Source organism: Aotus nancymaae, unplaced genomic scaffold (genome assembly GCF_030222135.1).
Source record: "Aotus nancymaae isolate 86718 unplaced genomic scaffold, 86718_ANA_hifiasm-v0.15.2.pri h1tg000057l, whole genome shotgun sequence".
NCBI classification, from domain to species: domain Eukaryota; kingdom Metazoa; phylum Chordata; class Mammalia; order Primates; family Aotidae; genus Aotus; species Aotus nancymaae.
The window spans coordinates 10,953,077-10,969,699 of NW_026988471.1; the positions used below are offsets into that span (position 1 = coordinate 10,953,077).

The 16,623-nt window shown below is 46.4% G+C and overlaps 1 protein-coding gene across 2 annotated transcripts in view; it reads left to right on the top strand.

Annotated features, from left to right (window-relative positions):
• The window catches only part of LPIN1 (lipin 1), a 153,249-nt gene that overhangs the window by 119,817 nt on the left and 16,809 nt on the right, over positions 1 to 16,623 (top strand). For both annotated transcript variants that reach the window (XM_012438849.3, XM_012438850.3), the window contains 4 exons: positions 2,387 to 2,466; positions 10,086 to 10,212; positions 11,577 to 11,725; positions 12,225 to 12,311. In XM_012438849.3, the coding sequence (XP_012294272.2) occupies positions 2,387 to 2,466; positions 10,086 to 10,212; positions 11,577 to 11,725; positions 12,225 to 12,311 (443 nt within the window). The remainder of the gene's footprint in view (positions 1 to 2,386; positions 2,467 to 10,085; positions 10,213 to 11,576; positions 11,726 to 12,224; positions 12,312 to 16,623) is intronic.

Sequence of the window (16,623 nt, forward strand, 5' to 3'; positions counted from 1 at the left end):
ATGCGATGGTTCCATTTTTTGTCTCAGACCCAGACATTCTTTTCTGCTCTGCCCATTTATCAAGTAGCCAGCTAAGCATTGTCATGCGGATGCCTCAAGGCATTTCAGACTTAGCACTTCTAGAATTGAACTCATGGGATTCTTGAGAGTTCTTCCTTCATTGGGGCCATAGTCAGAAAATGGCGCCACTGTCCATCCGTGGGTGAGATTCATGCTTTTAGCCTCACCTCCACACCAAGTCCTATCAGTTTTCCGTCTTAAATACTTCTCCGACGTGTCCATTCTCTCCAGCTCTGCTCCCACAAATCTGCACTCCCGTCACCTCTCCCAGAGGTGCTTCCAGACGGTCTCTGCAGCCATCCTTGCCCTCTCTTCTTCATCCTCTGCACTGCGGATGCATTGGTCTCTTTAGGGGCCTGCTCCCATGTATGCTGCTCCTCCCTTAAAGCCTTATTGTGATTCCCCGGGGTTCTTATGATGAAGGCTGGTGTCCTTACCATGGCCTATGGCGCTTGTGTGTTCCAGCCCCTGCCTGCCTCTTTAGGCTCATCTTTGCTGTTTTCCTCTGCTCTCTGTGCTTTAGCTTCAATGGCCGAAGGCACCTTCTACCCTGGGGCCTTTGCATGTGCTGTTTTCATTACGCAGTGTTCTGTGGGCCCCTCGCCCCTGCTTCGCTTAGTTAACTGGCAGCTCCAGTAGCCCTTTCTCTGCAGATGAGTCTGGTCTGCTGTCCTCTGCCTGTGAACTTTTCCTCCACACATTTAGTCACAGTTTATAATTATGTAATTACTAGTGTGACTATTTGGTGGCCTCTCCTTTCTGTCTAGACCCAAAACTCCGTGAGGCAGAGACCATATATGGCCCTGATCGCTTCAGTGTTCCTGGTGCCCATATTGGACCCAGAGTAGGGGTTTGGCAAATATTTGTTGAAGGCACGCTGATTACTCAAGGAAAGTAGTAGGAAGGAACCACAGAGACAACAGTCAAGTTGGTTGTTTTAATCATAAAAGAAACCTCCTCCATGAACTGTCTTTATGCCATTAGTTGAAAGGGAAAACGTTTGCTGGAAGAGTTTTATCAAGATATAATTGTTCTTTGACACCTTCTGTTAGCATATCTGAGTTCTACTTGTCAGTTTTACTGATCTCCAAGGGCTACAGACGCATGAGTGCAAATATATATGCTTTATACTAAAGGACTTAAAGCATAAAGGGACTCTAGTTTTCTTACCAGAGAGCTGAATGCTCTAGAATTTAAGGTGGAAGTATATTTCAACCACTTCTTTGTAGAATATCCACATTCTCTCCAGTTTGAATTAAGTGAAGTAAGGAACAGTTTTGAAATTAAGTATTTCTTTGCAAATCTGAAATATACTTATTTCACTTAGATACATATTTGGGAAGTAGCCTAAGAAAAAATTGCTAATAGTGGTGGTTCTGTTACATGATTCAATCAATAGATAAAACATAACTGGACATGTTATATCAATTATTTGTGTGCCTATAAAAAAACCTAAAGAATATTTGAAATTAGTTCATGCTAATCAGATGTTAAGACAGTCACCCTATTAATCATTGGTGTTGTTCATTTTCTTTATTAAAGGACCGTAGTAGAAATCGTTAACCTGTCTCCTGAGCAAACAAGCACAGATAAAGAGTCAATCATTGACCCTCCGTCCCTTGGCATTTCTCTCTGGTCTCTTCTGTCTGTGGCCCAGTGCCATCTCCCTCCTCCTTTGCCTGCTGTGTGCCTGGCTCTGTGTTTCAGACACAGTGTCTCCTTTAATCTTCATAGCAGCATTAGGAGACAGAGAACGTCACCCGTTTCCCAGATGAGGAAGCGAAGTTAAGTGACTTGTCCAAAGTTTATAAGCAAGAGAAGCAGGACTGGGCCCAGGTGTTCTCTTAGAAATCCAAGTACAACAAGGGAGGATTTTCTGTTAAGAGTATGTGATCTTGGAAAAGAAGAAAGTGCTCTCACATCTTCCCCAAGCAAAGTATGGTATGAAAATATTTTCAGGCGTTTCTATCAGCAATTACAAGAAAATATTTTGAAAGGCCCTCGGAATCCAGGCAGCCCTCGATCAAGCATTTGCATAAGCTACAGTGATGATGGAGCTTGCTTTGGTGCCACAAACGCTTACGGATAACAGATTCATTTCTGTCAAAAGTATTTCTCAGTTTAATTGTATACTTCTTAGCAAAGGAGCGAGCAGGACCCACCGAAAGAAACAGCCAGAGCCTCCCAGGGCAACTGCTGGGGTGGGCCTCATTGGGGAAGGGTCTACCTTCAGGGGTCCTGCCTTAAGGAAGCCCATGGGAAAACACCTGCCTGCAAGCCCCTTCTCCATGGTACTTCTGTGACTCTTTCTTTTCTCCTTCTCCAGGAAAGTAAGCCAGAGCAGTGCTTGGTTGGCAAGGGCCATAGCACCGGAGAGCAACCGCCGCAGCTCGGCATGGCCACCAGGTGCAGTAGGAGACTTCCTGGGATGTGCAGCCCCTTTCATGGAACATGCTGCCTGGATGCAGACAGGTTCACCGCATGGTTCCAGCTCTGGCTCTGTGATTCACTTGGTGACCTGGAGCAGTTTATTTAACTTGGTTTTCCCATAAGCAAAATGGATGCAATTGCTTCCTTAGGTAGCCAGTTTGCAAAATAAATGTGAGGCTTAAGTGAGATAATATAACTGGAGCATTTCTCATGGTCCTGGTAGGCAATAGTCCTTTATACACAGATGACGGTGATGATGATGGTAATGACAATAACAGTGGCAATAATACAGTGGTGACAATAATAAATAATAGCCCTAACACTAACATGGAAATAAGCTTCCCTTCTGAAGGAGCTTGCCTTTCTCTACAATTTAAATACTGACCAGGACTTACGTTGATGCTTTTAACATGGATTCATGTTCGCTTAGCATAGGAGAGGTTAGATTTTGATGATACTGATCAGTATTTGTGATTTCTGATCAGGTGTTTTGTCTTCAGGTTAATGTCTTTGTATGGGATTAGAGGTGACTCTACTCTGAAGACAGTCCCATTATACACTAATTATGACAGTGGTATTATATACTGACACGGGCTGATTTGCACTATACCATCTTTTACTGATTACTTCATGTTTACAGTATTTCCATGCTTAAGAAATCCAGGATTCCATTTCTTATTCAGCAGACAGAAAGTGCTAACAGATTAATTGGGGCCAGATCCACATCTTACTCATTTTTTAATCTTGGAGGCCAAGCCAGTGCCTCACAGAGTAGGCATTTCCAAAGCGTCGCTGAAGCATCACTGAACCACTGAGGTTTTCTCCATGTGTTGTTGATTTATGGGCGAGGCAGGCGTGGGTTCCATTCCTCTGGCTCCCGGCCATGGCTCTGTATCTTAAACAATTTTACTTCTAGGATTCTTTGCTACAAACAGACACCCACATGGGAGGCAGGTAGGAAACGATCTGATTTCTTTATTGTTCTCTGTGGAGAAGGATGGGGTAGAGATGCGTGTGCGGGACCTGGTAGAGTTGAGTTTGAATGTGACTCTGAATGGCCTGGCTTGCTCTCGCGGGGGATGCTCTTGAAGGGAAACCTTTCCGTTTCCCCAGTGGTGTCCCATGGGCCTTTCCCCTGACCCGCCGTTGGTCTGTGCTTTGCAGGAACAAGAAAGAATGGAAAGGCACCATGGTACTGATGTTTCCCAGCTGGGAATTCTGAGTTTGGCTGTGAGTGCACCTGGAAGGGAGAGGGCAGGTGTGTTGAGGATGGAGTCAACCAGACTTTTAAAAATAAGTGGTTGTTTACTCCGCAAGCTGCAGTGACAGCAGCCAACTTTGGAGTCAGGCAGGTCTGGTTTGGAATCCCAGCTTTGCTCCTTGGTAACCATTGGACCTCAGGCGAGCTCCCTGACGCATCTGAGCAAAGGTGCCAGCGTTACTATCAGTGGCCAGACAGGCTGGGACGGAGCTGGCCTGGAAACTGCATGGGAGGCATGCTACCCCGAAAGAGACACACAAAGATACCAAACTGTGTGCTCTCAGCAATTTAAACCAACTTAAATAACTACACTAGAAATGCCCCGCTTTCCTGGAATTCATTTCAGGAACCTTCTCTGTCTTGGCAATAATTTCTAAACACGAGAGGTAGCACAGAGCAGGATGTAGAGCAGGGACCTTGTCTGACAGCCTTCAGTATGGTCTTCAGCATCTCCATCTGTGAAATTGGGGTTAAAAATAACACCGACGTGGCAGACCCCATCTCACTGGATCTTTGCATCAACTTTGTGAGAAAATGATCCAGAGTGCAGAAACCAACTGGGAAGGGCAGCTCTGCGGTCACCTGGAGGACACATGTTCAGTCTCAAACCATGCAGTTTCAAGTATTTTAAAATAGACATTGTGGGCTGAATGCAAGATGTCTGCCAAATCCATCCTGCCCTTGCCTTTTGCATCAGTGTGACCTGGATGTGAGACATGGAGTCAAAGGAGATCGTTTTGGAACCTTAAGGTTTAATGACTGCGCTACTGGATTTCACACTTGCATGGGGCTTGTAGCCCCTTCGTTTGGCCTGTTTGTCCCATTGGAACAGGTGTATTTACCCAGTGCCTGTACTCCCATTGCATCTAGGAAGTAACTCACTTGCGCTTGATTTTACAGGCTCATAGGCAGAAGGGACTTGTCTCAGATGAGACTTTGGACTGTGGACTTTGAGTTAATGCTGAAATGAGTTAAGACTTTGGGGGACTGTTGGGAAGGCACGATTGGTTTTGAAATGTGAAAGGACATGAGATTTGGGAGGGCCAGGGGGCAGAATGATAAGCTGTGGTTCTGTTTCCCCACCCGAATGTCACTTCAAATTGTAACCCCCATAATCCCCACGTGTCAAGGGCAGGACCAGGTGGAGGGAATTGGATCATAGGTGCAGTTTTCCCCATGCTACTGTTCTCGTGATAGTGAGTGAGTTCTCATGCGATCTGATGGTTTTACAAATGTCTGGCATTTCCCCCGCTTGCACCCCGCCATCCTGCTGCCCTGTGAGGAAGGTGCCTGCTTTTCCTTTGCCTTCTGCCATGGTTGTAAGTTTCCTGGGGCCTCCCCAGCCATGTGGAACTGTGAGTCAATTAATACCTCTTTCCTTTATAAATTACCAGTCTTGGGTATTTCTTCATAGCAGTGTGAGAACGGACTAATACAGCCATTCTTAAACCTAGGGGAAGATGGGCCTCAGGGTCAGAGAGTTAAGTTTACAAGGGAGGGAGGAGGACAGCCACTGGAAGGGTCCCGTATACAGAAGGCACAGTGGCATCGCTGGTGCCATCTCTGCTCTTACACTTACCCCTTCTAGCCATAGCAGGTAGGACCCCAGGAGAGTGGGGAGAGCAGTGAGACACTTCTGCAGCTCTTCCCAAGTTGGAAGCTCAGCTCTTACAGTTTACTTGGGGTGTCATGGATTTTCTCACTGTCTGATACAGTCGAATGTGGGCAAAAAATGCTTTTCCCTGTCAAATACGAACAGCTGGACCATCCACCATTCTGAGTTAGTCACACTATGGTTCCTTACCAAACGTGAAGAATTAAGAATCGACTCTTGTGAAAAAGAACTCAGATTTTGAAAAGAATATAAGGTCCTCTTGAAAAATGTAAACTTTTAATTTATACTTGCATCTCAGACTTCGCGTCTGCTTATTAGAGTCATGCAGTTGACTAAAAAAAAAAAAGGTGTCAGAATGTTTTCCTAATTGACAGACTTGATTGACAGAACAGTCCCTGAAGATCTGTAATTGAGCAAACAGCTTGTCACCGTACAAATAATTAAAATACCGTTTGAAACACGCACACTGACAAGTGCTAACTTAGATGTTGTTCACAGCTACTCTTCTGTGCACACATTTTCAAGTGACATGAGCCCTTTTGTTTTGTTTTGTTGCTTCTTGCAGATCCTGTAAAGCAAGCAACATTTAATGAGCCATTGTAAGGGGTGGGGTGGGGGCTTCCGAACAGGAGGCATTTTCTTCTGTGCAGGGTGGTGCGATCTGGGACGTGGCAGCCACGAATGACCGTGTACTTGCCCCAAGCCGAAACCCACCAACAGCCAACTGCACATCTCGCATTTTAGTCTTTGTATCTGTGTTTTCCTTTCTGTGTTCCTTCAAACATGGCATGCTGCACGAATTTAGTGGCTTTTCTTTTTTTCAAAGCAGCAGATGGAAATCACAGCTATTCCGCCTTGCCTCCTCAGCCCGCCGGCAGAGGTACACATCAATCTGTTGTCACCAAGAGCTTTGCTTCACATTTGGATCTCATTTCACTCCAAACTGTTTGGTTGGAACATAAACATTTTCCCATTCAATGAGGGCCCTGTAGCCTCGTTCTTCTGCTTGACAAGGAAATCTGCCCGCCCCGTCCCCGGCAGCATTTGCCAGCCTGTACTGGCTCCAGGACCACATCTACCCCGTCTGAAAACCTCCAGGTTGTTGGTTCAGAAGAACCAGCATTGTTCATAGGATCTGCAGGTGTCAAAACTGAAAGGACTTTGGTTGGATCAGGTTATTTTACAGATGAGCCTGCTGAGGCCCAGGGAGGAATTCTCTAGGATGAGGCCTTTGCTGGGACTTATGTCCCAGTCTTCCAGTCCAGGTGTCTCCAGGCTCTTACCTGCCTGCATCTTGAAGTTTTGGGTGGGTGTGATTCAATTGTTCCTCTGCATTTAAAGATAAAGAAATCAAGGCTGAGGCCAGGTGCCTCACTTCTTAATGAATGCTTCTGGGGTCAGAAAGCTGTAGGTTGCATAGGAGATCTCCTGGCACTTTGGGAGGCCAAGGTGGGCAGATGATGAGATCAAGGTAATCCTGGCCAACATGGTGAAACCCCATCTCTACTAAAAATACAAAAATTAGCTGGGCGTGATGGTGCACGCCTGTAGTCCCAGCTACTCAGGAGGCTGAGGCAGGAGAATCGCTTGAATCCGAGAGGTGGAGGTTGCAGTCAGCTGAGATCGCACCACTGCACTCCAGCCTGGGCAGCAGTAAGACTCTGTCTCAAAAAAAGAACAACAAAGAAAAAGAAATAAGATTTCTCCAAGGTGATATAGCCCGAAGTTACCACAGGCTGGAAACCTATGTTTTTCACAGTCTAACTGCTGAGCCATCTCCACTCTACCAAGAGTCAGAATCAGCCCGCAATGTCATGGGATTGTTCCATCCACATGTAGCTAACCTCTGCCACACACCAACCACCGTTCTACTGGATGCTTCGTTCTCCTACAACACAGACTCCTGTTCCCATGGCCTGTTCCCCAGGGCTCTGTCCCAGGAATCTCCAAATCTTTGTCTTCAGCCCAGGTCTCCGTGTTGTGATTGTTTAGTCACAAACCCTGCACGAGTAGGAACAGGTTGTTTGCCGTGTCATTGATGCCTGGCATGGTACGCTTGAGTGTTGGCTGAATGAGCTCCCGGCCCCAGCCCGAAGCCCACAAACCTCCCTCTCCTGGGGCCCGGGGAGCAGGTCTTGGGGAGGGTCTGCTCATTCTAGGACTGGAAAGAGCCATGTCTCTGCACAAGTGTGGTAGGAACAACACAGAAGCAGGGGTGCTGTGGGACACTGTCCTCCTTCACGTTTCCCCAGTATTAGGCAGTATTGAATTGTAGGGATCTTTTTTTCTTTTTTGAGACAAGGTCTTACTCTGTCGCCCAGGTTGGAGTGCAGTAGCACAATCTTGGCTCACTGCAAACTTCACCTCCCAAGTTCAAGTGATTCTCTTGCCTCAGCCTCCCAGGTAGCTGGGACTACAGGGACGTGCCACCATGCCCAGCTAATTTTTGTATTTTTTCTAGAGATGGGTTTTGCCATGTCACGAGGCTGGAGATCACTTCTTAAATGAACGCTTACGGGATCAGAAAGCTGTAGGTTGCAGAGATCTTAAGGGAGGCAAGGGTGTGGGACAGGGCGGTAGGACGAGAGGAAGTTAGCACTGGGAGGAGAGAGTTTATTGAGATGAAAAGATAAGACACACACTGGTGCGTCCTGTGCCGTTTCCTTTGCCCACTTTTAAATGAGATTGTTTGTTTTTCTGCTGTTGAGTTGTTTGAGTTCTTTGTACATTCTGGGTATCAGCCCCTCGTTGGATGGGGAGTTTGCACATATTTTCTCCCATTTAACAGGTCGTCTCTTTGCTCTGCTGTTTCCTTAGTTGGGCAGTAGCTGTTGAGTGTGATGTAGTCCCATTCACTCAACATCACTAATGAGGAAAGTGCAAATCAAAACCACAGTGAGACAGCGTCTCACCCCAGTTAGAATGGCTATTATCAAAAAGATAAAAAATGACAAATGCTCGCGGGGATGTTGAGAGAAGGGATCTCTTAACACTGTTGGTGGGAATGTGAATTAGTACACCTGTTATGGAAAACAGTATGGAGATTTCTTAGAAAACTAAAAATAGAACTACTTTACAATCCAGCAATCCCGCTACTGACTATTTATCCAAAGGAAGGGAAATCAGCATGTCAAAGGGACACCTGCACCTCCATGTTTATTACAGCAGGATCCACAGGAGTTGAAGTATGGATCCAACCTAAGTGTCCATCAGTGGATAAATGGATGAAGAAAATGTGATACCTATACATAATGGAGTACTATTCAGACATAAAAAGGGATGAATCCTATCATTTGTGGCAACGTGGGTGGAACTGGAGGTCGTTATGTTAAGTGAAATAAGCCAGGCACGGAAAGACAAATATCGTGGGGAGCCATAAACTTTGATCTCAAGGAGGTAGAGAGTAGAATGGTGGTTACCAGAGGCTGGGAAGGGTACGGGGGAGAGGAGGATGAAGATAGGTTGGTTAATGGGTACAAACATACAGTTAGATGAAAGGAAGAAGTTCTAGCGTTTCATAGCACAGTAGAATGACTATAGTTAGCAGTAATTTATGATACATTTCAAAATAGCTGGAAGAGAAGATTTGGAACATTCCCAACAAAAATGATAACTGTTTGGGGTGATGGATATGCTAATTACCTTGATTTGATCAGGGTATGCATGATAGTTTGATAAATGCAAATACATGCATTTATCAAAATATTACATGCGCCCCATAAATATCTACCATTGATATGTCAATAGAAAAATAAAAAAGACTGTTAAAAAGATAAGCTAGAGCTGTGTATACACTAACCTTGCCTAGAGGAAGGTGCTGAGCTGGAAGCTTTGTAGGAAGGCAAAAGTACCGGAGGGTTTGGGATGTGCTGCTTTGGGGCCACTCAACCTTTTCCATTAAGTCTAAGGCATTTACTAAGCACTTTATATAGCACTGAGGCATTTTCAAAGATAGTGGTCCTGGGAGGCAAAGCTAATACTACTGGGTTGGGGATTATGTCATAGCATGATTTTCATTGAGTGAACAGCTAACTAGAGATATGCTTTATGTGAGCTATTTAAAGAAAACGAGCCTGATTCCCACCCTGCACCTCCCAGCTCCCCACTGAACAAAAAGGTCTAGAAGAGTTAGGGGCACCGACCTGTATATTCTGAGCAGGGAAATCAGGTGTATTCCTTGCTCATGGGATGAGCCACTGGGGGATCCTGGAGGGGAGAATTGGTGAGTCTTCCTTGCTTTCACTGGCACCTGTCTCTAAGTCCTAGAAAGGCCCTTATTACTTGGAGCTGTATATTTGGTGAGTGTTATACAGGGAACTGACGGATGAATTTGGACTGGTAGAAACTTGGACTGGTAGCACTTGGCCTGCAGTCTCAGGAAGAGATCAGAGACAGAGAAGACAGCATCTTCCCAGGCCAAGAGGGAGTTTAACCTGCTTGTCATGAATAGGAACCTGTTGGCTTAAAATAGTGACAGTAGCTCATCAATAGGCAAGTGAAAGAGGAGAGGCAGCCCCCACATGTGTAATGCGAGAGATGCATGAATGGGGATGTAGTGAGAGTTCATTGATAAATTTAACATCTTATGGTAAATGACCACCCAAGAGACGGGACTCAGGAGAGACTGAATTGATTTAGTCATCGATTCAGGGCTGATGCATTTTTCATGGCTACCCAGATGCATTTTCTAATTGGTGATGACATCACTGTGTGTTCCAGGGTAAAGCATGAATCATCCTCCAGTGATGAGGAGCGTGCAGCTGCCAAGCCGTCAAACACTGGCCACCTCCCGCTTCTGCCTAACGTCAGCTACAAGAAGACTCTCCGGCTGACTTCCGAGCAGCTTGTGAGTCTCCCATGCTTGGCGCAGCTGTTGTAAGCACGTGAGGTTTCTGCAGACTCCTCAGGCTGTGTGATGGTTGGGGTGTGCCCCTCACTTCCACTTCCTGTCACCTTTCATCCCAATGGGCCTACAACCCCTCAGCTGGGTGACCAATGTTTCCAGCCCAACTCTAGCACTATCCAGGCTGGGTCCCCAGTGTTACCTTCCCTTTTGTCTTCTTTTGCTGGCCGGCCCTGGAGGATCTCGTTTACTAGAGTTAGGAGGAAGGCAGCCTGGCGGAGCTAATTCATCCTGAGGTGTCAATCACTGATAGACTTGAAAATCACCCAAGCGTGTTTTTGCTTCAAGAGAGATGTTTGTTAACCCAAATGCATCACTTAAATTGGTGGAAATCAAGCAGTTGTGATAGAATTTAGAGAATTTCAGGTAACCAGGAGCACCATCTGGTCGTGGTATCCTTTTATATTTCTGTGTGTGTGAGATCAGTTTTAATTAAAAGCCCTTTCTTGGATCCTGCTGGTCATGGCCAGTGAGCGCCTGTCCTTACTTTTTTGTGAGTCAGGTCTTTCGCATTTCTCTTTAGAGTTACTGGGGAGCCTGGCTCAGGTGTGAGGGTGTTAACTAGGAAATGATAAGGGACAGGCCCAGACAGCCACTCAGGCCATGTGTGGGACCCTGCAGCCTGGGAGTCTCTGTGTGACTCATGGCTCCCCTGGGGACACTGGACACACCTGCAGTCAGGCAGCCTGGGGGTCTGGACCGCCAGCTGGTGTGCACCAGGAGTCCCGGCACAGAGACTCAACACTGCTCAAAAGTCACTTTACATTTTGAATTTGGTGTAATTTCTTTGGGTCTAGATGATATTCTTCTGGATAGGAGGCACGACTGGTAACCAAGACTTCTCTTTTTCCAATTTGTGTCAGTATAATCATCATTGAAAAACATGGTTACTTAGGGAAATATATCTTCACACTAGGCTTAAATTCGTCTCCCTGAACCATGACCTTCCTATTTGGTCATGGAGTGGTAAGTGTGGCCTGTGATTGATTATTCCATATAACCCTGGCCCATGACCCTAATCTGAAAATACTGGATCGAATTAGCACCATCCTGGGAAGTAGAACACCTCTGTAGCAAGCAGGCAAATGGCATCATAAGGGGGCCTGAGAGAGCCGAGGTTTCGTTTTGCCTGTCCAGCCCCAGAAAGAACCAGAACAAGGAAGGGAGGAGAAAGAATTATACATGGGCCCAGGGCAGTGACTTGCTTTTAAAGCCTTATCCTGCTTCTCATGGAACAGAAGCCAAATGCCCATCAATCAGGGCCTTTCCCTCAAGCAGACAAATATTAATGGTTCATGTTTTTTCAGAAAAGCTTGAAGTTGAAGAATGGCCCCAATGACGTGGTTTTCAGCGTCACCACGCAGTACCAAGGCACCTGCCGCTGTGAGGGCACCATCTATCTGTGGAACTGGGATGATAAAGTCATCATTTCTGATATTGACGGGACGATCACCAGGTAGGTTCTGCCGACTTGGGGGCCATGGTGGATTTCTTTGCTTCACCGTGGGGCCGCCGGGCCTGGTGTTGGCACTTCCGCTCCCCGTGTGGGACTTGCACAGTTCCACTTCTGGTGCAGCTGGAGCTGCTCATGTAGTTTTAGCTCCTTGGTGTCAGCCGTTGTGTTCAGGGCTTGGTGGTTGTGTCCCTCTGGGGTATTATCTCTCTGACCTGGTTGCTTCTGTGGAGGCTTCTGAAGAGCGCCCTTTTGGAATGGCCTTTTCCCTTTGATTGAGCAAGCCAGGCGCCTTGCTGCGTGATCAGACTGGAGGTGTCCTTCTGTGGATTACCATGTCCCTGTGTCAGCATCAACTTTGATGACTTGGGCTTTCTATCCAGAAAGAAAGTCATGGGTCTAGTTTGTGTGCGTTTTTTTTTTTTTTTTAAATGAGGTGTGAATGGTGCGATGAATCTGAATGGAATTTTAACTTTGTTTTTCTCTTTTTCTCTTCATTTAGATCGGATACTCTTGGCCACATTTTGCCCACCCTTGGGAAGGATTGGACCCACCAGGGCATTGCTAAGCTGTACCATAAAGTGAGCCAGTGAGTACAGAGTCCCTGTTTCCCGCCTCCTGTGAATGCTGGTGTGTGCACTGTGCTCTGCATATGGAATCTTTCCTGCCCCAGCACTAGGTGACTTGCAGACAGGGCTGCACCTCAACCAGGGAGGGGCCGTGGGGACAGGGGTGGCAGTGGAAAGTCCAGGGTGAAAGTGAATCCCAGCAACTCCAAATTTGAATTCGATACCAAGAAACAAGAAGCACAGGATAGGGGAATTGCTTACTAGGAGAATACAGATGGTGGCAGCGTGAGGGGCGAGATTGAGGGTCACTTCATCTCAAGGGATGGCAACGGTGGCCAGATGAAGAAATTGGAGCTTATAGATTATATATGCCGAGTGATTTTCTGTGGGCTAAAAAGTTGCAGATTCCAGGCAAGTTTTGGCCTTATTGCAGGCCCTGCATGGTGTCCACCCGGGCTGTGGAGTGCTCCGGCAAGTGGCCCAGAACAGAACGGTGGCCACCATGGGGCCCACAGCTCCAGGAGTCAGGTGTGAGAGGAGTTCTCCGACTACTGTCCTGTGCTGGGTACATGGGTTACTTCACTTAAATCTTACAGCAATTCTGAAAAGCCCATAATATCGTTTCCGTGTTTAGATGAGCAAAATTAACTAGGAGAACTAAAGTGATTTATCCAAATTCTCATTGCTCTCATCTGCCTCCAGGGTTTAGAGCCCTGCAGGAATTCTCCATGCCCCCTAAAACACCCCCATTCTAGCTTGCCAGGCCCAAGCCTCTCTCCCCCTCAGTCACACCTTCTCCAGCCTTCTGTGGCCTAGAGTCTTCCATGCCAGTGAAATCTCCCCTCCAGAGCATTCTGTTCTCAGCCAGTTAGAGCTGTAAGATGCCTCTGCCTGAATCAGGACAGCCCCGTCTCTCCATGGGTGAGGAAGGTGAGCAAGTTACATTCACCCTTAGTAAGTGTCAGGATGGAAGTCCCAGGCCCGTGGTTCCCAATCCCATTTGCTCATCTCATATTGGTGATGGTAGGGAATGGACAACCATCCAGAGCTGCTTCTAGAACTCTGTGAACACAGATGAATGAACTATACTTCCCTGCCCTGCATCCATTCATCCATCCAGCATTCCTCGAGTCCCCGTTATGCCTCATCCTAGGGCAGGTGCCTGGGATTGCCATGAACAGGTAGGTCTCTGACCTGAGACTTTATGATCCAGTAGCGAGAGAACCTTATATCCTGGTAGGATTAAAAGCTTCAGATTTTGTTGGGCACATGCCTAACAAAAAGTTGCAGATTCCAGGACAACTCCTCCAAAGTAGTCCCAGCTACTTGGGAAGCTGAGGTGGGAGGATTGTTTGAACCCAGGAGTTCGAATCCAGCCTGGGCAATGTAGTGAGACACCCATCTCTCTCTAAAAAAAAAGTATGTACATTAAAAAAGCTTCAGACTTCATCTGAGATTCCCAAGCTCATTGATTTGACTTTACTTTTCCAGATTTCATGTTTTAAAAATTATTAATACAAGAGTTATGCACACTTCTGAAGATGTAAAAATATTAATAAAAGAGGCCAAGATTGTAGAAACTTTAAAGTGCAGAGGTTGTATCACCCTCCTCCCTGCCCTTGCTTCAAGCTGTTCTCTTCCTTAAAAGTAGAACTACTGTGAACAGTCTGGTTCTATATTGCTGAACTTAAAAAATGTATTTATATCCCCACACACATACACTCACATCATTTAATTATTCATCAGATCTTTTTGTTTCATTTTATGTAATATTTGCCGTACTCTTTTGGCTGCTGGGCAGAATCCTGTCATCTAGATAGACTGTACTTTCTTTAACTCGCCTTCTGTTGATGAACACGTAGGTGGCTGCCACTTTTTCCTCATTGCTAACAGTGATGCAGGAAACGTTCATCTCCAGTGCTTATGATATATAATGCATGCATAAATAAATAAAGAAGACACACACACTTAGGGAAGTCCCTCTGTAAAGCAGATTCTCAGGAGTAGAATTGCTGGGTCAAAGGATGAGCACATTTGAAGATTTGATCAATATTGCCGAACTGCCCCCTAAAAAGGTTATCCCGGTCTGCGCTCCTGTAGATGGTGTATGTGCAGAGCCTCTCCTCACAGCCTCACCGCGGGCTGACCTTTCATTTAGAAGGATTAATCTACTCCGGAGCTGCCTTGACTTGTGTGACGCTGAAAATTGCATCTATTTTTAGTCGAAGGAAAGAAACCCTCCTGGGTCAGGATATTGAGTAGTACACAGCCTGATTCATTTGGTTTTTGGAACATAAATCTATTTCCATCCTAACCGTAACATTAAACAAACACCGTTACTTTTTAATTCTTTTTGGTCTTGATTTGTCTCTCTCAGATTTTCTCAGAAGAGAAATCTTCTGAAAAAGAAAGCTGTGTCGCTAACTGAAGAACCCCTGACCATTCTTTTCCTGGATCGGTTGGTTTAGAATGAGTGAAACCTGTTTGTTAGGACCCGCAGATGCTGTGGAACGCTTCTGGGGCTGTCACTTTGGTTGAGAGACAGGAAGGAGCATGATGGGATGTGGAGACCCAACAGTTGCCTGCTCATTGAGTTGGATGCGTGTCGTCCGCGGCACGCGGTCAGGCTGTGTGATTTGCAGGATGGCGGAGTTTTCTGAAAACCCATCTTCAGGGCAGCTTTGCCTCGACCCTCGGCTCCCTGCTCAGCATCACAGGAGGAGGTGCCAGCTCCTTGGTGTGGCATGTGAACCCTGGCACTTTCAGGTCCCAGTCTTTTGCCAAACCCTTATGTGCAGCTGCTGCTTCTCAGCCCTTCCTGCTCGAATCCAGCGACTCTGTTCCTCCTTAGCTCTCTGTTCCCATCTTCCTGCCTTTGCTCCTGTGGTGGCCTTGGCTTGACGTGGCTTTACCTCTGATTTTTGCCTCTCAATATTTTTGCAGTCTTCAATGCCTGCCTCAAATGCCACAGCCCTCAGGCCACAATCTGCAACCCTGGTCAGCTCTGTCCTCTTCCCTGTCCCCGGATTTGCTGGATTCTATGTGGAGACTGGAGGGCTTGGGCCTGGCTTGTTGGCTTTGGTCCCCACCAGGGAGGACAGGCTGGATATGATGGCAGCCTCTGGAGCTGACCACTGATGAAAGTAATTCCCATCCTGGCAGCCTCTTACAAGTCTCCTCTCATGAGGGCCTTAGCAGCTACCGCTGGGAGACCTGTCAGGCTCTTTTGAATCTGTATTATGATTCCTAGAGAAACACTTAGAGAAATGGTTCTCATTTTAGGGTACTAGGTGAAAGATGCCATTTACAGTAGGGTTTGTGGACTTTTTCCTGATACTGTTTCCCTTGAATTTGGGTACGACTTAAATTTTATGCACTGTAGTATTTGTCTAATGAAAAAGCCCGTCTTCGGCCGGGTGTGGTGGCTCGAGCCTATAGTCACAGCACTTTGGGAGGCTGAGGCAGGCGGATCACTTGAGGTCAAGAGTTTGAGACCAGCCTGGCCAACGTGGAGAAACCCCATCTCTACTTAAAATACAAACCTTAGCTGGGTGTGGTGGCAGGCACCTGTAGTCCCAGCTACTCGGGCTGATGCAGGAGAATTGCTTGAACCTGGGAGGCAGAAATTGCAGTGAGCTGAGATCACACCTCTGTACTCCAGCCTGGGTGATAGAGTGAGACACCAACCCCCCCAAAAAAAAGGGAGAAAGAGAGATAGTCACCTGCCTGAAACAACAGCAAATAAGGACAATTTTGTTTTCTGCTGAACTTACTTGTTTGGATCTGGTCAGCCCATGAGAAATGATCCATAAGGCTAATAATTATCACCTCGTTCATAGAGAGGGTATAAAGCTGGCATGAGTATTAATTAAACAGAATAAATACAAATGGAAGATACAGGAACCAGGTGTATTCAAAAGTAGAAGGAAAGTCAGGAAGGACTGTTTCCTAAAAAATCTAGATCATTGAGCTAGTGGGTCTCTGGGGGCCTAAATGTGGGGGATAATTGTTTGAATTTTTGACCTTATTTAATACATGCTTTAGCGTCTTCGTGATTTAGGAAAAAGGACACTTACCATGTTTCCCCAGGTTAGTTAGCTCCGCTGGGGCCTAGTGTGCGATGTCCCAAGCCAGTGGACTGAAAATGAGAAGCATCTCTAGCAGACTTGTTAGAGTCGTTTTTATTTTTTATTTTTGAGACAAAGTTTCACTCTTGTTGCCTGGGCTGGAGTGCAATGGTGCGATCTCGGCTCACTGCAACCTCTGCCTCACACGTTCAAGCGATTCTCCTGCCTCAGCCTCCCAAGTAGCTGGGATTACAGGCGTGCACCA